This window comes from Phoca vitulina, unplaced genomic scaffold (genome assembly GCF_004348235.1).
Source record: "Phoca vitulina isolate PV1807 unplaced genomic scaffold, GSC_HSeal_1.0 scaffold54, whole genome shotgun sequence".
NCBI classification, from domain to species: domain Eukaryota; kingdom Metazoa; phylum Chordata; class Mammalia; order Carnivora; family Phocidae; genus Phoca; species Phoca vitulina.
Genome location: NW_022589757.1, coordinates 7,317,391 through 7,341,552, shown reverse-complemented (window position 1 = coordinate 7,341,552; position 24,162 = coordinate 7,317,391). Strand labels below are relative to the sequence as shown.

General features: G+C 38.6%; 1 protein-coding gene across 4 annotated transcripts in view; it reads right to left on the bottom strand.

The window, feature by feature from the left end:
• POU2F1 (POU class 2 homeobox 1) overlaps positions 1–24,162 on the bottom strand; it is a 178,157-nt gene that overhangs the window by 11,536 nt on the left and 142,459 nt on the right. For all 4 annotated transcript variants that reach the window (XM_032389450.1, XM_032389452.1, XM_032389453.1 and 1 more), the window contains 7 exons: positions 23,905–24,078; positions 18,369–18,510; positions 17,281–17,426; positions 15,855–16,034; positions 13,900–14,005; positions 1,718–2,060; positions 951–1,039 (listed from right to left, as the gene is read on the bottom strand). In XM_032389450.1, coding sequence (XP_032245341.1) covers positions 951–1,039; positions 1,718–2,060; positions 13,900–14,005; positions 15,855–16,034; positions 17,281–17,426; positions 18,369–18,510; positions 23,905–24,078 — 1,180 coding nt within the window. The remainder of the gene's footprint in view (positions 1–950; positions 1,040–1,717; positions 2,061–13,899; positions 14,006–15,854; positions 16,035–17,280; positions 17,427–18,368; positions 18,511–23,904; positions 24,079–24,162) is intronic.

Below are 24,162 nucleotides of genomic sequence, written 5' to 3'. Positions count from 1 at the left end.
AGACAGGATCAGAATTAATTTGAACTCTCAGACACCCTGCTGGTATGCAAGAATTGCTTGGTGTTGGGGTGGGGAGGACATGTTGGAATTGGGTCCAGGAACCCTAGAAAGAGTAATCTAAGTCATGTCTTAGATTTGTAACTCATATTCTCTATAGTATACTGTAGAGATTATCATTCATGAAACATTCATCTTAATTGAGGTTGGCTAACAGCTTATTTTTGGCTCTAGGAACTCTCATGTAAGTACAAACCATTTAAATTTTAAGAAAAAAAATTCTCTGATTAATATAGTGATGTCTCAAATTGTCTTCCTGAATCACATAACATAGCATCTTTAGACACAAAGCTCAGGAGCCAAACAAGGCAAACCCTTCCCTACATGGAATGAGTGGATTTAGACTGGATAGCATGCTAAAGACCCATCTGGGCTTGGAAAAGAGACAATCCAAGAGAATGTATGTTCTGTACTGATGGGGGATACACAAAGGGCAGAACCTAACAATGAAAAGTACTCCTGAAGTCTGCCTAATGTGCTTCAAGGTTAACTCACTACGGGACCTTCTCATACATGTCTCTCTTAGGGGTGGGGATAGGGACTGGCAAATTTTTCTTGGTCAAGTTTACCTGGAGATGGGTCTTGGATGTCTACTTAGGTAAATTTATCAGGGGGAAATTCTGCCTCCATGTCTATTCACAGAAGGTAAGTATCAGCATAGAGTCCTGGTTTTTTTTACCATACTACAAACTAAGCATATTTCCTGTTCTTACAAACGAACACCTATACTGCTGTAGAAAGCTTTTTTACAAGGACATTTTCTTGGTCCTCAAGTTAGTCAGCATTATCAACTCAACTCTCTCTTCCCATCATCTTCACCTCTAGCAAAGCAAACTTCCCTCATTAAAAAGAAAAAAAAAAAAGAGCTAAGTAAGGGGAAAAGTTCTACTGACCTTGAATAGTTGCCAGTGTACTGTTGCTCATGAGAGCTGGGCTGAGGGCACCGCCCAGGGTCCCTGGATTGAGACTGAGTAAGGCACCTCTGCAAGTCCAAAAGAGCAGTCACTTTATTACAAGGTAGGCACATCTGTGAGTTTGACAATATACCCAAAAGGACAAGAAAAAGGAAAATACGGCTGGGGCAGTATAAGGAACTATTTGTTATTCTCCTTATGAGAATAAGGTTTCTTACTGCTTTCTTTGATGCTTACTTGTGAAAAGCAAAATAAGGGTATGATCCACACAGAACCTAAAACCTGCACAGTCATGTTGACTCTTCTTTGAATTACGTCATTCTCTTTTTTCCAAAACAAAACAAAAGAATGCCAGAGAAGGGAATGTATTTACAAAGTAATCCTGATATGTTTGATAATATAAAACTGGGGATCTAACTACTCTATCTCTTGTCTGTGTCTGAGAATTAGAGAGCAGACAGCTGAGAGAGTTTAAATGGAGAATTCTGGGCTGTCTTCCTGGCCCCACAACTCAGGCAGATCAGCTCTGCGTCTTCATCTGGAAATAGCAGTGAGAGACTTAAGTCCAGCTGTGACCAAGGCCCCGGCGCTACCACAGAGCCACCTGTGCCAAACGGATGACGGCTTTAAAGAGATTTTTTTCGGGGGGAGGGGGCACTTAAGAGGGTGGTCAAGTGTCCCCGACGAGTAGCTCCAGGGAGGGCTCCTAGCTGTTGCTCAGGTGACCAGGGCGAGAGGCTCCTTACCCAGCTGCGAACTGCGAGGGCGCCATCAGGCCCGGGCTGAGTCCCGCGGCGGCGGCCATGGCAGCGAGACCGGCGTTCGCTGGCAGCTGTGCAGCCCCTTGGAGGGCGGCGGCCGCTGCTGTCTGCAAGCCTGACGCTGTCACCATCACCTGGCTGGTCCCAAGAGGAGAGGACAAAGTGGAGGTGGTCTGTGTTGTGCTGGTCTCACTGGCACCAGATGCCTCGGAGGTGGAGGCTGAGGCAGACGGGGAGGGACTCAGCGAGGGGGAGGTGACGGCTGAGGAAGCTGGCGGCGCTGTGGAAATGACCGTGGCAGTGTTGCTGGACGTGCTGTCTGTGGTGCCTGAGGGGAGAACCAGAGGAGAACGTGACCTTCGGTGGGGGGTGGGGTGGGGGGGTCTCTCTACCGGAACCGTGGCTTTGTTCAGCCACACTCTCGACTCAATGGTGACGAAGTCATCTACCATCCAATAACCCCTACATGTGTCCTTCTATTAACCTAGTTTAGCAATCCTATGGAAATGAACATTTTAGAACCCAAACCATGAACCTGCTTTAAGAGGCAAGTGCAATAAAGCAGCCAGGGAAGAAACAGAGAACACAGATTTCTATTTCCAGTTTCCTACTCAAAAAATAAAAGAAAGAATCACAGAAGCTGTAACTATGGAATACAACTGGTCTGGGGAAGAAACATAAGGCAAAACAATCCTTGCTTCTGAAAAGCATTTTCAATCAGAAATTTTAGTAGTCTCTATAGAAAAATCAAAACAAACAACGAAGGTAAGAAAAACTAAAAGTTACATATTTCTCTAAAGTTAACATGTCAATAATAACATCTAGAGAAATAGTACAAAAATAACTACGGGCCTATGTCTAGATGCCTTCTTTGCATTGAAAAATTTAAGTAGCCATTCAGTAATGAAAATCAGCTCTCAAAAAGCCTATTGTAAACATTTTCTTATTCATGGAAACAATAACAGACAAGGATATTATGAATCTCATAAAAGCATGAAAATTGAAGCTCTAGGAAATTATTTGAGAGACCTTAAAAAAAAAAAAACAAGATGCTAAACTTCTCTTTGTTGTAAGGAGAACAACAAACGTTTGTTTACAAACAACTAATTGACATAAATATCATTGCTGAAAACTAAAACACATTCATTGCATTATTTAATGTTCGAGATCAATGTTGTCCAACAGAAACATAATAAATACGTGATTTAAAATTTTCTAGTGGTCCTACTGAAAAAAAAAGAAATAGGTTAAATTATTTCCACAATATTATCATTTTAACATGCAATCAGTCTCAAAAAAGTATTTTTTTTCATACTAGGTCTTTGAAAATGGTGTATAGTTTACACTTACAGCACATCTCACTTTGAACTAGCCCCGTTATACGTGCTTAAAAAGCACAGGTGGCTAGTGCCTGCCACATGGTGGCCAGCACAGGTCTAGAGGTTAGGCCTGTTGAGTCACGAAGGGAAGCGTGACAAAAAGAATGTAGTGTCTTTGCCCAAAGTAGAAACGACTCATAAGGCAGTCAGAGGACAGAGCACCTGCCATAAAGCAGAATTCAGCTGTCCCCGGGAGCCATAGTTCTGACGCTATTTACAGAAGGCAGTATGGTACCGGCCCTCCTGTCAGTTCTCAGTCAACGCCACATATCACAAACACAGGCTGCCTACACCAGCTGGAACTTAATTTACTGAAACTCACTATGTTCTAGGCTATCACCAACCATATATACATATAAAGTAGAACCTAAGTGGTATTTTCTCAGGACAGAGAACTCAAAAAGACAAAAAGCATCTATAAATTTTCAGTATAATACTTCTGTGAGGTATAAAAGACTTGGTACATTACAGAAGAACTAGACCGATCAAAATAAACATTTCAAACCCATAAACACACTGGAACAAAGACCTTACGTAAGAGATCACTTTTTCAGTGATAAAATCTATCACTAAGCTGAAGAAGACTCTCTCTTAAAAAATTCAGTTTTGTCCTCCTAAAATCTATTTTCGAACATTTTGGTCTATACTAAGAACATCTAGAATTCAACTCTCTTCTCATTTTCACTCTAAGGAAGTGTTTCTTTCACACATCATGGAGCTGGGAGGACATCAGACATCATCTGTTTCAGTACTGACTCCACTCTTCCTGCCCCCGGACTGCTGCACAAAGTGAATCCCATAAACATATCTTTCTCACTGCTAATCAAAAAGGGACCACTTACTCCTCCTTCTCCCTTCTCAAAAATAGATAAAATTCCCTCCTGATTGCTGTTGTCCCTAAGTACAACTACACCTGTGTGGGTATCATTAGTCACGGCTGCATTATTGTTTCAGTTCTAAATCTACCTGATCACCCTGTATCTCTGAGCCCCTGATGCTGTGCTGGGTCCTGTGCTGGGCAGATTCACACTCTTCCACTTTGACACCTGTAAGAACTGCCTCTCGTTCTACCTAGAAAGGCAAACGTCTTTTCTCATTTCTCTTGTACTAAGAAATTTCAATGTACTTTCAATCTTTTCTTGCCTAATTTCTCACCTTATCTACCCTGATTTTATCTATGGGCACTACTTCCCTGTCGAAGTTCTGAAACTGTCCATTTCCATAAGACCCCTTATCTTGAGGTCAAAGACTTATTTAAAATAGGCTTTTTTCCCGCTCTCCACTGCCACTTTCGGACAGACCATTCAGTGTCACTCTCCTAAAATCCCCTATGTATACAAAGAAAGTCCCAGTCATCCTCAGCAGTAAAGTGAACCTGGGTTAGGAGATGGCTCCAGAAACCACTCCCAGGTGTTTTTTCTGGTTGTCATCCTTCAACCACATTCCAGGTGTTTTTCAATAGACTATGTCATGTGAGCACTAGCAATTTTCAAATAAATTCTCCTAGCTAGTGAATCACATTTTATTTTTAAAGGTTTTATTTATTTATTTGAGAGAGAGTGCGAGCAAGTGCACAAGCAGGAGGAGTGGCAGGCAGAGGGAGAAAGAGAAGAAGACCCCCTGCTGAGTAGGGAGCCTGACGTGGGACTTGATCCCAGGACGCTGGGATCATGACCTGAGCTGAAAGCAGAAAAGACGCCCAACTGACTGAGCCACCCAGGCACCCTAGTGAATCACTTTTTTTTTTTTTTTAAGATTTTTTATTTATTTGATAGAAACACAGCAAGAGAAGGAACACAAGCAGGGGGAGTGGGAGAGGGAGAAGCAGGCTTCCCGCTGAGCAGGGAGCCCGATGTGGGGCTCGATCCCAGGACCCTGAGATCACGACCTGAGCTGAAGGCAGACGCCTAACGACTGAGCCACCCAGGTGCCCCAGTGAATCACATTTTAATCAACACTTTATGCCTTATATTCTTGGCAAACATAATTACTTGGGCAACTTTGATCAGAGAACTGATGTTTGCTGAGCTTCAATGTCTCAACAACAAAATGAGATGCCATCACCCATCTCAAAGGTTACTAGGAAGTTACATGCAAGAATATAGAGTGTTTGGCACATCCTTTCACTTCCCGCCTCATCTTTTGTTTTAGGAAATACATTTTTTTGAGCTATAATTTATGTCATAAAATTCACCCAATTTAAATGTAAAATTTAATGGTTTCTAATATATTTACAAAGTTGTACAATCATCACTCACTACACCCAGTTTATGACACTACCACACTCAGAAAAGATCCCTTGTGCCTATTTGCAGTCACACCCCTCTCCCACCTACAGCCCTCCTCCGTCATCTACTTTTCTCTCTATAGATTTACCTTTTCAGGACACTTGACATAAATGCAATCATACGATTTGTGATCTTTCTCATCTGGCTTCTTTCAGTTAGCATACTGTTTTCAAGGTTTATCCATGTTGTAGCACAAATCAATATCTCCTTTTTCTGGCTGGAAAGTATTCCACTGCCTGGGTAGACCACATCGTGTTTATGGATTCACCAGTTGACGGGCATTGGCTTGTTTCCAGTATTTGGTTATTATGAATAATGCTGCTCTGATCATCTGTACCAAGGTTTTCGTGTGGGCATGCGCTCATTTCTCTTGGGGACTTACCAAAATGATAAATTTACATTTAACTTTTAAAGACACCGCCAAAATGTTTTTCCAAAATGGCTGTATCATTTTACATTACCCCAGCAATGCATGAGGTTCCAGGCCAGCAATTATTATTTTTGGTCTTTTTGATGATAGCCATATTATAGTGAGTATGAAATCATATATATGGTTTTAATTTGCAATTCTCTAATGAGTTATATGGTTGAGCATCTTTTCATGTGCTTGTTAGTCATTTCTCTATGTTCTTTGGCATTATGTGTATTAAAATCTTTTGCCCTTTTAAAAATGAGGTTGTTTATATTTTTACTACTTATTATTATTATTTTTGAAAGATTTTATTTATTTGACAGAGAGAGACACAGGGAGAGCAGGAACACAAGCAGGGGGAGTGGGAGAGGGAGAAGCAGGCTTCCCGCCGAGCAGGGAGCCTGACCCGGGGCTCGATCCCAGGACCCTGGGATGATGACCTGAGCCGGAGGCAGACGCTTAACGACTGTGCCACCCAGGAGCCCCTATTTTTACTATTTAATTGTAAGAGTTATTTATATGCTCTAGACACAGTTCCTTTATCAGATATATGATTTACAATGTTTCCTCCAAGTCTGTGGGAGTCTTTTCATTTTCTTAAAATGTCTCCTGAAGTACAAAAGATTCTGCTTTTGATAAATTCCAATTTATCATTTTTTTTCCTCCTATAGATTGTGTTTGGTGTTGTATCTACAAACTCCTGGCCTCACCCGAAATCATAAAGATTTTCTATTTGTTTTCTAAACATTTTATTTCTTACATTTAGGCCTTTGATCCCTTCCTAGTTTTTGTGCATGGTATCAGGAAAGGCTCTAAATTCATCTTCATGAATATGAACATCCAATTGTCTCAGAACCATTTGGTGAAGAGTATCTTTTTGCTACTGAATTGCTTTGGTACCTTTGTCAAAAGTCAACAGAGCGTAAGTTTAAAGGTGTCTTTCTGGACTCTCAATTCTGCTAACTATTGTCTGTCCTCATGCTGGCGGCATACTTTTTATCACATAGCTTTACACCATGCTCTGAAATCAGGGTATTTAAGCCCTCCAACTTCATTCTTTTTCAAAATTGTTTTGGCTATTCTGGGTCCCTTCCATATATATTTTAGAATGAGTTTATCATGATAATTACTGCAAAAAATTTGCTAGAATTTTTACTATAATTGTACTGAATCTATAGATCAATTCAGAGAATACTGTCATCTTAAAAATAGTGAGTCTTCTAAACCATGAACATGGAATATCTCCATTTATTCAGACTTTCTTTAATTTCTCTCAGCAAACTGCAGTTTTCACTGTATAAGTCTTGCACTTCTTTTGTTTGATTTATTTCCAAGTATTTTATTCTTTTTGAAGCTATTGTGAATAAAATTATTTTTGTAATTTCATTTTTGGACTGCTCACTGATAGTATATACGCAATTGATTTTTCTTTATTTTAAAGATTTTATTTATTCATTTGAGACACAGAGATAGAGAGAGAGAGAGAGCAGGAGCAGGGGGAGAGGCAGAGGGAGAGGGAGAAGCAGGCTCCCCGCTGAGCCAGGAGCCTGACATGGGGCTCGATCCCAGGACCCCGGGATCATGACCTGAGCCGAAGGCAGATGCTTAACCATCTGAGCCACCCAGGTGCCCCCGCAATTGATTTTTATATGTTGACCTTGTATCCTGCAACAACACTAAATTCATTTATTAGTCCTAGTAGTTTTGTTGCTATGCGGATTCCTTGGGATTTTTATATATACAGAATAATGCAAATAAGGAGTTTAACTTCTCCCCTTTCAAATTGGATGTTTTTCATTTTTCCCCTTTAACTGGCTATAACCTCTAGTACAATGTTAATTCGTCTACAAGAGCTTGCTTTGTTCCCAATTTTAGGGGGAAAGCATTCAGTCTTTCACCATGAAGTATGCTGTTAACTGTAGGTTTTTAATAGATGCTCTTTATTCTTTATCTGGTGAGGAAGTTCTCTTCTATTCTAGGTTTTTATTATGAATGGGTGTTGATTTTGTCAAATGCTTTTCCTGTATCTACTGAGATGATCCTGCAGTTCTGGTCCTTTCTTCTATTGCTGTGGTGTATTACATTACCTGATGTTCAGTTATTATTAAACCAACCTTACATTCCTGGGATAAGTCCCCCTTGGTGGTGATGTATCATCTTTTCTGTATGTTACTGGATTTGATTTGCTAAAATTTGCTGAGTGTTTTTGTGTGTATTTTCATAAGGGATATGGGCCTATAATTTTTTTTGTGTGTGTGTGGTATCTTTGTCTGGCTTTAGGATCAAGGTAATATGGGCTTCATACAATGAGCTGTCCTTCCTATACCTTCTGGAAGAGACAGCTGAAGATTAACTTTATTTCTTCTTTGGTATCTGATATAATTCACTGCTAAAGCCATCTGGACCTAAGCTTTTCTTTTTGGAAAAGCTTTACATTAATGATTCATTTACTTTGCTTGCTTTAAGTCTATTTAAGTTTTCTTTTTTTGAGTGAGTTTGGATGATCTGTGTCTTTCTCAGAATTTATCCATTTCATCTAAATTGCCTTATTTTGGGGGGCATAAAGTTGTTCATAATACTCCAGTATGCCACATAATGCACCAATTCCATTCTTAAATATATACCCAAAAGAACTGAAAACATGTCCACATAAAAACCGACACACAAATGCTCATAGCAGCAATATTCAAAATGGCCAAAAACTGAAAGCAACTCAAATGTCTATGATGAACAAAATGTGTTTTAAATATCATACGACCATAAAAAAGGAATGAAGTACTGATATATTCTGCAAGATGGATAAACCTTGGAAAATGTTATACTAAATGGAAGAAGCCAAACACAGAAGACCATATAATTTATTATTCTATTTGTATGAAATGTCCAAAACAAGCGTATCCATAGAGACAGAGTAGACCAGCCAGGAGTAGGGTGAAGAGTCAATGGGGAGGGATTGCTAATGGGTATGGGGTTGCATATGGTTCATTATGAAACAATGTTTTGGGGAAAAAGATTGGGGCAGAGCATGTTTAATTGAGATTATTAAAGGCTGTCGTATTTTTGTCTTTGAGACACATCAGAACACATTATCTTTCTGGAGCAGTACAGTCATGATCATTCTTATATCTATTCTAGGAAAGCTTACCAGGGAGCTATAATGTGCCAAGCACTGTGCTAAATACTGGAAAATAAAAGCAACTGTGTCAGGAAGACAAGATTTCTCTTAGAAGATGGTAAACTGAGGATGTGGTTTTTTCCTCTTCATTTCTAAAATCCTATTCCAAATGATGGTAAAGAAAAAAGGAAGTAAGAGCTCTGGGGACAGATACCAGAGGACTTGAGATTTTGATAGACTTGCAGAAATGAGAAAGAGGTTGAAATTTGGTAGTAGGGAAACCAACTTGAGTCCAGAAGGACACAGTAGATAACTATGACAGAAGTGAGAATTACTCACCTCAACAGAGCCCTGAGGATATTCCAAGCTTAGAGTTGTCAGAGAAAGAGAATTACAATAGAAGGGAATGACATTATTCTGAAGAGAACTTTCTGTACAGTCCTGACTTTTGAAACCAATGTTTGATGATATGCTATTATCTCATATACTTAAAAAAAAAAAGTCACAAGGATGAGAGGAAGAACACTAATACTGAATACAAGCAAAACCAACTGAATTTCAAATGAATAATGTAACTACACTGAAGAGGATAGAGAAATAACTAATCCAAACAACTTCTGAACACAGAATTTGGACTTTATGCCTTCAGGTTAAAGACAAGAACTCTAAACAAACATGGAACTCAAATTAGTAGGCCTTTTCTGTTTAGAGACATGGGTTAGCAATTTTGAAACCACTTTGTTTTCGCTATAGATTGAGCAATTAAGTAACGATATTGTTGATAATAGGAGCCAGGTTGCTCATTGTCACTGTGAAGGGAGTTAACATATGGAAAAAGGTATGGATAGAAAAGAATAAACTATACGGTGCTGGGCTGGAATTGGAGATATCAGTATGAACTCATGGATTTTAATAAAAGTAGATAAAGAAAAATGCATATAGATATGCAATAACAATAAATTTACATGTGTCTATCCAAACACACATACTAATGTATGTATATTTCTATCGAGATGTTCTAGCATCAATGACAACACAGTATCAATAAATGCATCTAGATCTTGGTGTCTACATACCTTTCCTCACTAAAAAGAACTAGGAATCCTTGAAGAAATGGCTGATTCCAGGCCTGGAGCAGAGAAGCTTTAAGATGAGGTTGAACATCTTGTGCCAAAAAATAAGGAAGCACTCAAAGAATGTTAGGGACATGTCGAAAAAGCACAGGAGCCACCACCAAGGGGCTCCCACTGGCAAAATGAAGAACAATTTGAACATTAAAATAAAAAGTGATAGTAGGATTCTAACTTACTGAATATAGAAACAATGTCTGAGTCCATACTAATATAGACAGATAAATAGGGGAAAAGGAAAAGTGCATCCTTACAGTTGAAAGGCAACTAATGAATGTAGAAGAAATGATAGAATTATTTGAGAATCATAATAATAGATCCATACAAAAATCATCAATGGACACTAGTGGGCAAAGGTTTGGGAAAAAAAACCAAAAAACCAAAAAAACAAAAAACCCAGGATATCTGTATAGTCTCAAATTCCCCATTTACGAGCTGTGAAGAGTAAAATAATAACTACACAATGAAAAACCCTGACATATACCACCTTAATAAAATTATCAAAATTAATACCCCCAGTAGTGGGACTAATCAATAGCATGTGTGTCCATACCACGCACAAAGGAGGACTCAACACACTTCCGTGGTCTTCTTGCCCAAAGTGCATAATCTGAATCTAATCATGAGTAAACGTCAGACAACACATCTACAAAACAAACAGCTACATTCCTCAGAAAATCAATGTCCTAATAAAATACAAAGCAAGACTCATATTGTCCCTAATTTAAGAAGACTAAAGAGACACAGCAACTGAATGCAATGCATGATTTAAGATTTTCTTTTGCTTTAAGAGACATTACTGGCACATCTGGCAAAATGTGAATGTGAATTTTTACTAGATATTAGGACTGAGTCAATGTTAATTTCCTGATTTTTGATAACTGTATTCTGGCTATACGTGGTAATTTCTTGTTTTTTAGAAAATACACAATGACACAGGGATAAAGTAGCATGTCCACAACTTGCTCTTAAAACTGTTCAGAAAAACATCACATATACAGAAAGGGAAACGGAAAGAGAAAAAGGAGAGAAAAGCAAATACATAAGATTTTCTCATTTGGAGAATCTAAGGGAAGAGATGTGGGATTTCTCTGAACTATTCTTATAACTTTTCTGTAAATCTGAAATTACATAAAAATAAAGAATTAAAAGAAGTATGTACAAAGGTCCTCATTATAGCATTATTTATAATAGGAAAACTTCATTCCTTTAATAATTAGTTACTGAGTATCTTACATTCTAGGTGGTGTGCTAGACATGAAGGATACAATATTGAACAAGCAAGACCAGTTATGTGGTTCAGAGACTGAGGGGTTTCTTGGGAGGTAAGATTTGTAGGACTCAAACTGAAAAAGCTGGTCATTCTAGGTAAAACTGAGCCATGATGGCACTATATGGAAATGTTTACAAAATTCTGATACAACCATTCAATACAATAAGGGCAAATCAAAAGTAGAAATGTGAAAACTGTAACAGGGGATGACACTTATAAAATAAGAAGTAAAAAAAAAAAGTGGGACACACTAAACACTATTAGAACTGTACATATATATAAAAGATTTAAAGGCAAAATAAAAATAGCTCATTGTGATTATTTTTCTTATTTGAGTTTCTGATGATGTTCAATTTTTTTAAGAACCGAAGAAAAAATTCATTCCAAAAAAGTTAACAACACTTCAATTTTTATTTTTTATTTATTGTTTTTAAGTAGGCTCCATGGGAGGCTTGAACTCACAACTCTGAGATCAAGACCTGAGCTGAGTGGCGCCTAGGTGGCTCAGTCGTTAAGCGTCTGCCGTCAGCTCAGGTCATGATCTCAGGGTCCTGGGATCGAGTCCTGCGTTGGGCTCCCTGCTCAGCGGGAAGCCTGCTTCTCCCTCTCCCACCCCCCTGCTTGTGTTCTTGTTCTTGCTATCTCTCTCTCTGTTAAATAAATAAATAAAATCTTTAAAACAAACAAACAAACAAAACCCTGAGCTTAACCATCTCACCCACCAAAGCACCCCAGTTACCAACATTTTAGAAAACAGTTATAATTAAATGCACATAAACGGGCTGAGCAACTGAGTTCCGGAAAATGTCACTGGTCAATTAGTACCATCAAAAACTGATTGAAAATTTTTAGCTAGTTTTGAGTATGTGTATCTCCTAAAAATTACCTTCTGTTTCAGATTTTTGCCACATCTGTAGAAAATCTGCAAAGCTACCCATTCTATTAAGTTCTATTTGAACTATAAGAAATTGTTCTGCAAAAGATGGTTATCTTTAGGCCTAATATAATATGACTTATAATTTGTTGGGAAGGAAAAGTTTAGTTTATAATTTAACAGATGATGGCAGGCAGGGTGGATGGTGAGTTCCTTAAGGCCGGATTTTCACTTTCTAGTGCCCAAAACAACAGCAACCAACCACCAACAGTTTGCGTACTACGTTGAAGTGCTAAATACTATACACTCTCAAACACGGGGGTTCTTAACTTACAATTTCTACTCCTAAGGCATCCAAAAATGTCCCCGGTGAGGTGGAGACTGATGGGAGTTGTCCTTTATGAACCTCCTTATACTTTACTAAAAATTGTGGGTATGTCTATTTTGTGAGGGGAAAATTTAAAGCTTTCATCAAATTTTTCAGGAGCTCTAAAACCCAAAAAGGTCGAAAAGCACTATTCTAGGGGTGCCTAGGTGGCTCAGTTGGTTAAGCACCTGACTCTTGATCTCAGCTCAGGTCTTGATCTCAGGGTAGTGAGTTCAAGCCCTGCACTGGGCTCCACTTTAGGCCTACTTTAAAAAAAAAAAAAAAAGAGTGCTACTCTAAATAAATCAACAAAATCATGAGATTTCCTAACAACTTAGAAATTTAATAACTATATAAAGCCATTCAGTTAGATCACAGAACCAAAGAAGTGTTATACAAACTGAAAACATGAGTGAAGACAATTAAATTCCTCAACTTTAGGTTAAATTCAAGCTTGACTGTGAAATATCACAAATCCATTCGAGGGTTTACTAGCACATAATCAACCTGGTGAATAATTACAGAATGCCTTATTCATCATATATCATTAAAAAACTTCTGATGACAACACAGTTATTTTAAATGTGCTATTGGGAAACGTGCTACATTAATGGAGGCCAAAGGAAAAAAAAATTATTCATTTTATAGTGAATGTGTCAGGCACTAGACACTGAGATTGCAAAAAGAATATTCAGACCTTTTGAGAAGTGCAAAGTCTATTGGAAAAGACAAAAGTATACAAATATAATCATTTATAATACAGGCAGGTGAAAATGAAGTGTTTCCTGGGAAAGCTAAAGAGTATTTCTAGAAAGAATTGATGCCTGTGCTGGAGTAGTTTCATTGCTATTGGATAGAAGTGCAGTGGGGATGTTTACAAAGGCATGGATGGAATCTTCCTGCGTGTTGAGGATGGAAGGCAGAAAAGATTAGTGGGAGATTAGATCCAGATTAATAACCTTCTATGAACTGATGATGAATTTGGATGCTTTCCTGAATACAAAAAGCTGTAGCCACTGAAGGTTTTTAAGGAGCTACTTGAAAAAAAGGTGGGAGTTTTGAAAGGTAAGTCTGGGAACAATGTAGAAGATAAGAGTAAGGTGGGAAAGAACAAAACAGATAAGAAAACCTTTATGTGAAAGTATTCTTTCTGACAAAATTAATTATGCCTGTTTTTTGGAGTTCAGGTTTTCATATATGACTTTTCAAAAAAAGCAATACGTATTTCTAGTTTAGAGCCTTAATTTGCAATTTAATTTACAGTTCTCAGAGAGACGTGTCATGGGCCTACCGTCTGCAGGCCAGCTGCATGGCCCGGCGGCTGCTTACCTGTAACAGAGAGGTTGGTCACCGCAGCGCTGCTCAGCGGGAGGACCGGATTGACCGTGAGGGTCGTGGCCGCACTGCTCGTCACAAGGCTTGGCGTGGTTGCCACCTAGAGGTCAGAAATGAAAATATGCGAAAGCATTTTTAAAAAAATCAAAAAATTCAAATCAATACTGAAGATGTATTTTCCCTATAAAAAATTTTAAATTCCAGATACAACAGAATTAAAAGGGGCTAAGAGGAAATAATTTTATAATCATCTTTTGATCTTGGAATTGAGAAAATAGACATATGTTCAAAGGTTGCTATTAGAAGATGGTTTTCCTCTGATAGGAGAAATGGTTTTGCCCAGGTTTTAAAAAGAAATAAAAAACATTCCTAAATTTCAATGCTGTTGAGGAAGATATACTCCAAGTAAGTAAGGAATATTATACTAATTATCAATTTAATCTACACAAGAAAACTATTCAATAGGATCAGAGAATCAGGGATTCTTGGATTGCTTTTATTTTTGGTCATGTGGGGACATGACTATCTTGTTTTTGTTTTTAATGAATGATATTATGGAAAGAATGCGAAGCAAAATTTTAAAGAGCTGACAGTTTCTTTTTGAAATAACATAAAATACTTCTACAGTTTTGTAAGAAATACTTTTTGTTTCCTTTTAGTACAAATAAATCCAAAACACAAAAGAGCCATCTACATAAAACAGAACCGGATCTAATGACTGTCTTTTTCATAACTACTATGTCATGAACTTCATGATTAAAGCCCAACCATTCAACAACCACAGCCTTCCCTTAATAACCAGTACGTGCTCTTAACGATTACTTCAGTTTAAAAAGCATCCCAGTATAGAATGATATTCAAATACAATAAAAACAAATTAACAAGGGAAGATCAGAAATGCAAACTTATCATCTGTGGAATCCTGGTTGGAAATACAGAGTCACATTTGCCATCATCCTTAAGATCAAGGGAGTACATGACCGCTGCATGTCCCCTCAGTCTAGAATACTATTCCAAAGCAATGGGTGGAAGTTACTCAATGAGGTTATCAATGAATGGTCCTACATAATGTTTGCGAGTGAAGATGTGAGATGGCTGAATTCATACAAGTTCAGAGCTAAAGGTTATCTGGGAATTTACTGTCACTTCCTCATGTAAGTTTAATAAACTGGGCTTTAAAACCCAACATGAATATAGGGACCCCTGGGTGGCTTAGCCGGTTAAGTGTTCGACTCTTGATTTTGGCTCAGGTCATGATCTCAGGGTTGTGAGACTGAGCCCTGCATCAGATCCATGCTGAATGGGGAGTCTGCTTGAATTCTCTCCCTCTTCCTCCCCCTCCACAAACAAAACAAAATAAACGAAACAACAACAAAAAAACCCCCCAAAACCCAACACGAATAAAAAGCAACTAAGGAGTTTTTTTAGGTGACTGGAATCTAGCAAATCTGCTCCCACAGTTACAGAGTAACCTAATAAACTACATCAAAGAAGAGAATAATGAAGCCACCATGAAACAGGAAAGAATTAAAATTGTTCACTTTAAAAAAGAAAGATCAGTAAGTTCTTAGCTTAATGACAACATGAGATTTAATTACTTTAATAACATTTATTTTTTTTAAACTTTTTTTTTTAGTTTTTATTTATTTATTTGTCAGAGAGAGAGAGAGAGAGAGAGAACACAAGCAGGGGAGAAGCAGGCTCCCTGCTGAGCAGGGAGACCAATGCAGGACTCAATCACGACCTAAGCCGAAGGCAGATGCTTAACCAACTGAGCCACCCAGGCGTCCCACTTTAGTAACATTTAAAATACAAATTTATATATACTTACTCAACATGAATATATATATACAATAAATTACTATTATGAAATAAGTCTGTTTCATAGATCATTTGTAAAATTATAAAAATTAGTCCTTGAGCTTGCATCCTCCACTTTTTATCCTTACCAGTGAGGTTGGACTGGGGAAAATTGCTTTGATAGGTGAACTGCTGGTCCCACCACTGCTTGGTGGGTTGATTCTTTTTTCTTTCTGGCGGCGGTTACAAAACCAAACACGAATCACCTCCTTTTCCATACTGAGCTGATCAGCAATCATGGTGATCTCTTCCGAGGTAGGCTTTTGATTCTAAAGGGGAAAAAAAAAAATCATCTTTTGGAATACCTTTTTATTATTTTAATTAAAAAAATTTTTTTTGGGGGGGCTTAACTTTTTAAACTACTGGCATAAATATACAAATGGGGAGGGACAAATCAGAGAATGAAGTTGGGATATATAGAACCATATTGGCCCACTTTTAACAAAGAACTTCTATAGATAAACATTCTAATGAACATATATTTATTAAACTTATTCATATTAACTAAGAATAACTTATTCTTTTTTTTTAAAACAATTTTATTTGTCAGAGAGAGAGGGAGAGTACAAGCAGGGGGAGCAGCAGAGGGAGAAGCAGGCTCCCCACTAAGCAAGGAGCCCGATGCGGGACTCGATCCCAGGATCCTGGGACCATGACCTGAGCCGAAGGCAGACGCTTAACCGACTGAGCCACCCAGGAGCCCCAAGAATAAGTTATTCTTGAATATTTATTTTTTTTCCTTAAGGGCTATTAATCTCAAATAAAATTAATAATCAATGTAACTTTATATATTAGTAGGAATGTAAGAGTTTCTCAGTGCTCCATGCACATGCTTTCGCTAGGACAATGAGGTAGGCAATAAGCCGATGGGGCAGGAATAGCAGGTGAAGGGACTTTAGCATAAGAAATCAAGTAACTTGACCAATCACACAGTTAATAAAAGTGGTAGAATGGGATAAAGATTCCTGATTCAATGTTCCTTCCACTGTGCTCAAGCCTTTTCTAAATTAGAGAAGTCAAAATTTTACCGGAAGCTCTGACTGTGTTCTTCCCGGGGCAATAACAAACAAACAAGAGACCAAATAGCTGTTAGACCTCCAAAGCCTGTAGTGTTCTCCCAAACGACTATTCTAGGCACACAGACACTAGAATTTAGTCAAACCAAACTATTGTGTGTCGCCGGATCTACCTCATGGTTTTTCCTCCCTGGATGCCCTTGCTTGTGCATTTCCTCTGCTTCCAGTGCTTTCCTCCCACTTCTCCCGGCCTGTTCCGATGTACCCCAGGGTAGCTGCTGCCTGTCACAATGGGGCTCACACGGATGTGAGCGTGGACTCTCCCGAACCCTGAAATACTCTGGGTCTGTTTCTGAGGTTCAGTAACTGGCTTTGTCTACTGTTCTCCACTATGTTATAAGCATCTGTAAGGACCGAGGCTGGCAAGTCCATCTTTTATCACCTACAGCACCTAATATTACACAATCACATGTACGTGAAAAGTAAAAACTTGACTAACCTCCAAGAAACTCTTCTCTAAGGCCACACGGATGTTGGTCTCTATGCTGGTGCGTTTCTTCCTCCTACGGTTCAAGCCCTCCATTCCCAGCCCTGGAGAATTCAGGGCACTTGGGCTGGAGAGACCTGAATCAGATGAGAGGTTCTCTGTAAGAAAGGAGAAAACACAGAAATCAAGTTAGTGGAGCATGATTCATGCGTATGATACATATATTAATGACAACAAAACTGACCAAAATATGTTAAGTTAAAAGCAAGCATGGAAGGGTTTTCAGAACCTACATTAAAACAGCATTCACGACCATAGATCTTTCTAAATTCTTTAAAGTTTAAAAAAGGTTCAGTCATTTAATAGTCTAATGACCCTGGTCATGTCATAGACATCTCTGCGTTTCTTTGCACTCTATGTAAAATGAGATGTTCTCACCTGTGGAACTCAGTTAAGATTACAGATGTTGAGGCCTCATCCAGAGCTATGGAAGCAGACTGTCCAAGGGTGGGTATTAGAGGTCTGTCTTTTCCAAAGACCTGACTTTTGTTCCCATCTACAATGAGAACCATAGTCTAGGAGATCTCTGTGGTTCCTTACAGCTCTCACAGCCTATGATTCTGTGACTCAAAATCCAAATTTTCCAAAAGGAAATCTCAGTACAAAAGACCTAAGTTAAAACTAGCAGCTCAACTTTTTATGTATGAAATATGTGGTCATTTTTAATAACAAAAGCAGAAATATGATCAATAATAAGTTTATGATAATTCATCAAGGAAGCACCTATAAATTTGTTTTTTAAGTGTATCTAAATACGTAGGACTTCTTATCCTCGTCCTTCAACTATCCCTAACCCTGGCTCAAATACAAGAAATATTCCAAGGCTAAAAATTATTGCTCATTGTGTACACTGTAATTACTAGATTTGAGTGAATTACTCTCTAATTTATGGAGTCATAATTTATATTGATCCTCCCAACATTAGTGAGCTTCAATGTTCTGAAGGACCAATAATGCAATAGGAAACATAACCCCGAGTATAAACAACGTCCTGTAAAACTCCACTGGACAGTGAGGAAGTGTCTTACGTATCCACTCACCTGCATCATTTAGCCACTTCTCCAAAAGTGGCTTTAGCTTGCACATGTTCTTAAAGCTGAGGTTCAAGGCTTCAAAGCGAGAGATGGTAGTTTGGCTGAAGTCATTTCCATATAGTTTACCCATAGCGAGCCCAACATCGCCCTGCACAGTAATACAGAGCAGGAGGGGGAGAGAAGAGAGAAAAGATTTGTCTCACTAATGTCCAAAGTCTTCACTCTAGGGTGCTGCTCCATAACTGTTCTAAAGACTCAACATTCATTCCATTTATTGGGTCCCACAAAACATCCAGCCTTAAGCTGACCACAGCATTCAATGAGGACTGTTAGTTAGGCCTTGATTATGACAAAATTCTTAACTCCCATGTTCTCTCCATTTTGAGTCTCTTCTTGCTACTTCATGTAACAACCAAGACATCAAATATTTCTAAGTTTCAGAAGATAGTGTTGATATCCTAACAAGCCCCTTAACTGATGCAACCACAATGATTTAAATAATCCTTAAAAGCAGTTACCTGTATCACCTACAGGGTTAATAGATGTAAATGTTTAGATAACTTCAGGTATTTCTGAACTAGCCAAACTTCCTATAAATCACTTTAAAATTTAGAAATAATGCCTCACTCTCCCTGCACCCTCCTCCTGCCCCCCATAAAGTATTTCTGGAAGCAGTGAAAAAAATCAATTTCCACCTTAGTTTGGATTTCAAAGTTGGTTACAAAAACAGGTATCCTAAAAGACTACTTTTGTCACCATTATAGAGATAGAAATTCACAGTAGAGAGGTTTGACCCACTTAGTTAAACCTTCATGGGCACTGGAAACTTGGTAACCCTATAGCAATAGAACAATGATCCCCTGAATATATTACAAAAGATGTCTTTCTTTATAAGCCTATAACCTTTGAAATGTATACAGTGCTTTTCTTTCAGCTGAATCTCTCTTGTTAAAGCTGAAAAAAGCCGTATCTTAATAGTTATTTTATACAGGTAATAGAAACTCATGGAGTTTAAATGATTCATGCTCTCACTTCAATTAGTTTAGAGGCAGGACAGAAAGGCAACATTTCTAGTCCCAAGAACTACACAGCCAATTCAACTATGCAACAGCCACCTCCAACAATTGTAGCAACACTTATTTTGAATTGGGATTATCCTAGTCCTTTGACTCCCTCCAACCCTGCAATCCATCTTTTAGATGGATACTACATTTATTAGCACCTGCATTAGGTGGTAGTTAAGGAAAGGAAAAAACTTTTTTTTTTTTTTAAAGATTTTATTTATTTGACACATAGAGAGACACAGCAGGCGGAGCGGCAGAGGGAGAGGGAGACGCAGGTTCCCCGCTGGGCAGAGAGCCTGATGCGGAGATGAAGATGTGACGTGGGGCTCGATCCCAGGACCCCGGGATCATGACCTAAGCCCAAGGCAGACACTTAACCAACTGAGACACCCAGGCGCCCTAGGAAAAAACATCGTTTTGTTTTTTTTTTTAAGATTTTATTTATTTGACAGAGAGAGACACAGTGAGAGAGGGAACACAAGCCGGGGGAGTGGGAGAGGGAGAAGCAGGCTTCCCACCGAGTAGGGAGCCTGACGTGGGGCTCGATCCCAGGACCCCAGGATCATGACCCGAGCCGAAGGCAGACGCTAAAAGACTGAGCCACCCAGGCGTCCCAGGAAAAAACATCCTTAAGAAACCTCCATTTTCGGGCGCCTGGGTGGCTCAGTCGTTAAGCGTCTGCCTTCGGCTCAGGTCGTGATGCCAGGGTCCTGGGATCGAGTCCCACATCAGGCTCCCTGCTCGGAGGGAGGCCTGCTTCTCCCTCTCCCACTCCCACTGCTTGTGTTCCTGCTCTCATTATCTCTGTCTCTGTCAAATAAATAAATAAAATCTTAAAAAAAAAAAAAGAAACCTCCATTTTCTTACTGCGCAACTTCTGATAAAAAGTTTAAAGTTTAACAGAGGTATAGGTTTAAATGTTCAAACTATATGATAAAATGAGGTATAGAGAATATCAGAACTTCAACTGATGTGGCTATTTAAACTTAATTCAAATCAAATAAATTAAAAACTCCATTCCTTATTAGCACCACTAGCCATCCTTCAAGTGCTCAGGAGGCACACATGGGTAGCGGCCACATGCCGCAGGCACAGATGAGAACATTCGCACTGCCACAGAAAGTGGCACTGACAGCTGTGAATACACAATCTCCAAGAAGAACAGGAATGGACAGCTTATTGATTTCCCTCCAATTACAGTAAAACTGAAAGAACCAGGATAGTGTGAGCGGGGCATAAATGCTATCCATTATATTTATATACAAATAAATCTATAGATACAGGTTTATCTATATCGATATCTCTATACATTTATTAAATCTTACTTCATTCAATCAACAAATATTCACTAAGTGCCTACTATATTTCAGGCACTAAATATGCTTTGTCACTTATATTCATGTCTTGGCCACTTTGTTTAGATAATAGCTTTAGAAAGCTGGGCCAACTAAACCTTGCAATTCTTTGAGTATAAGACCTGCTGTAATAGATGAAAATAAATGTCTTCTGACATCATATCTGCATAATTTGCTAAGAATTTCTCAAAAACTTCTGTAATATCTAGGAAAAGTTAACAATATTGGTAAGTACACAAAAATAACACATCAAAAATCACATCATTATGAAAATAATGCCTTAAACGGTGGCTAGACATAAAGCCATGCCATCAACTCACCAAAACTCTGATAGATCCATGTGAGATTTATAATACAATTTTACTTCATATTTAAAAAAATTTTTTTTAAGATTCATTTATTTATTTGAGAGACAGCAAGTGAGGCGGGGGGAGGGGGAGTGGAGCAGAGGGAGTGAGAGTCCTAAGCAGACTCCACAATGAGCGCAGAGCCCGACACAGGGCTTGATCTCATGACCCTGAGATCATGACCTGAGCCAAAACCAAGAGTTGGGCACCTACCCCACTGTGCCACCCAGGCGCCCCTAAATTATTTAAATGAATAAAAAGCAACAGGCCCCTCAGTTAATATACTAATTCTCATTAATTTGATATATGCTCAGTTTAGTGCTCTTGTTACTACCACGTTGGGTTCTTCCTCACAAAAGTAACTGTTTTAAGCAGTGGCCTCATACATTATCTGAACTATATAGAATATCTCTGGTATGTTTTTCTTTGATAAGATTTTATTTACTTATTTGAGAGAGGGAGAGAGCAGGAGGAAGGGCAGAGGTAGAGACACAAGCAGACTCCCCACCAAATGGGAAGCCTGACGCGGGGCTCGATCCTGGACCCTGAGACCATGACCTGAGCTGAAATCAGACACTGAACTGACTGAGCCACCCAGGAGCCCCTGATATTTTTTAAAAGAGCAAAAGGAAAAAGGAACAAAGATTGGAATTAGGAAATAATGAATGTACCACGTGATAAAAGTGTTATACTACGGTATGCCTCCCAATTATATAGTGACAATCTATAGTAATCTTTTAACCAATTAAGTAATTAGGAAGTTACAGTTTAGGGGGTGCCTGGGTGGCTCAGTCGTTAAGCGTCTGCCTTCGGCTCAGGTCATGATCCCAGGGTCCTGGGATCGAGCCCCTTGTCAGGCTCCCTGCTCCGCGGGAAGCCTGCTTCTCCTTCTGCCCCTCCCCTCCCTTCATGCTCTCTCTCGCTTTCTCTCTCTCAAATAAATAAAATCTTAAAAAAAAAAGAGAAAAGAAAAAAAATACTGTTTAAAACACCTACTAACATGTACATTTACTCAGAGGATAGGGATTTTTGTTTGTTTAAACAACTTCAATATCTATCTTCCCGTGTGTGTGTATATAAATAAACAGGATACAAAGCAACCTGTGGAAAACTACAATTGGGGTAGGTGACTTAAAAACAAAGGTTGATTTTCCCGTCCTCCACCAGTAATATGTGCTTTAATCCACGCAGTTAAATTTTGCAAAATGTTGCCACTGGTATGTCAAAGTCATTCTGAAAAATAAAGAAGACTCATGCCAAATAATAGGGTAAAACCATAAAGCACTAGACCATAAGGAAGCTCCTTTACATAAAAGAGAAAATAAGAGAAGGAGAAACAACACTAGCAGTATGTTGGGTCAAATGCCACAGAAAGGCTAAACACTATTTGGGTAGAAGTTAAAGATTTTAAAAAGCCTTAATATCCCTGGCATTTCACTGAGGCAACAGTCTCCTAGGGAACCTCAGAGTATGCTGTGCTAATAGACTGAAAGCCGAAGAGCTGCTCACTAACCAACCTTACACTTACTCAAGCTTAACTTACCCCATCATTCCAGTTGTAACTTTAGCTTTCTTTTTTAAAAACAAGCCAGATCGTTGAGATGTTTCAAAGTACTGAACTCTTTATGAATTGTAATTTGTTTCTTCACAACTGAAACTCCTCACAAAGATAACTGCATTTTCTCTAAAATTTTACCTACTTAAAAAATCACTTCATGTTCCTAATATGTAATTAGTTTCTTTGAGCAAAAATAAGTTACCAGAGAAATATAAGGAATTTAAGTCTGTTCTTAAAAACACAGAGAAAAGAGGGATATCATCCCTGGTTTTTGATCTACCACAGTAGTGCATTACTTTACTTTCAACTGAAAATAATTTGGATAGTATTTAAGTAGCGGCTTAATCTTCAAACAGTAATTATATTCTAAGAAAATATCAGGTTTTTCCTGATTCCATAAAAACACCCAATCCAATTTATACTTCCATAACTACTTCTCATCTAATGATCTCATATCATTTTACATAAATGTTACTCAGTTTAATTCTTTTCCTGCTTTAAAAGTATTATTTGTGACAGGTTAATCAAAGAGTTATCAGTGGCAGTGCTTGGAACAAGAACGCTATATACCCAGATGCCTGTTTAAACCATTAAACTTATTCCACATTAAAAGCCCTCTGCTAAGTGACATTAAAAAAAAATTAATTTGAATTTTGATTAATTTGGGCTTTTCAGATTTAACAGATTCCTATTTGTTTAATTACTTTCAGTTTGGGCTTAGTGTGTGTGTGTGTGTGTGTGTGTGTGTGTGTCCGTCCATCCACTGGCCCCCTTCTCTCTCCCAAAAATCTGTTTTTAAACAAGTCTTTCAAACTTTTCCCCCTGCAATCTTTACTCTCTGAATCTTACAGACAGAGCACTAAGGCCTAGAACCAGATGTTCTACAAATAAAACCCTCACTATAGTTACAGTATCCCCAAACATAATCTTTTAAACTCTCACCTTTTATTGGTCTAATTATGATTTCAGAGGCCTGTGTTGTGAGAGAAATCTTAAAGATTTTAACCTAACATTAAACCATAAACTTATAATTGAATATATGATTAACAGTCTAAATTTATAAATGCAGAAAATGGCTAAGAACAAGTTGCAGTCTAAAACTAAGTGACAACAAGGCCAAGGAACCTTCTGCACCTCAGAAGCTTCTCTGGACATGTAAAGCACAGATCTGGACCCAGTCAAGGAGATATCTCTAAGTTAAGGGTGGGTTCATCCTACCTGAGTGAATCCAAGTTTGATTCGTCTTTGTTTGAAGGTCTTGGCAAATTGCTCAAGCTCCTCAAGGTCACTGGGCTCCTCCAAGCTGGGAGTGTCAATTCGCTTTGGTGTTGACTGGCTCTGTGGAAGTGTCTGAATTGGGGTTGCTGCTATTGTGCGTGTTGGGGTTGCTGGCTGTTACAAGGAACAGAAGGATAAGAGAACAAGCATACAAAATGATATACTGGAACGTGTCGCACGTGAACAACTTAAAGAAGC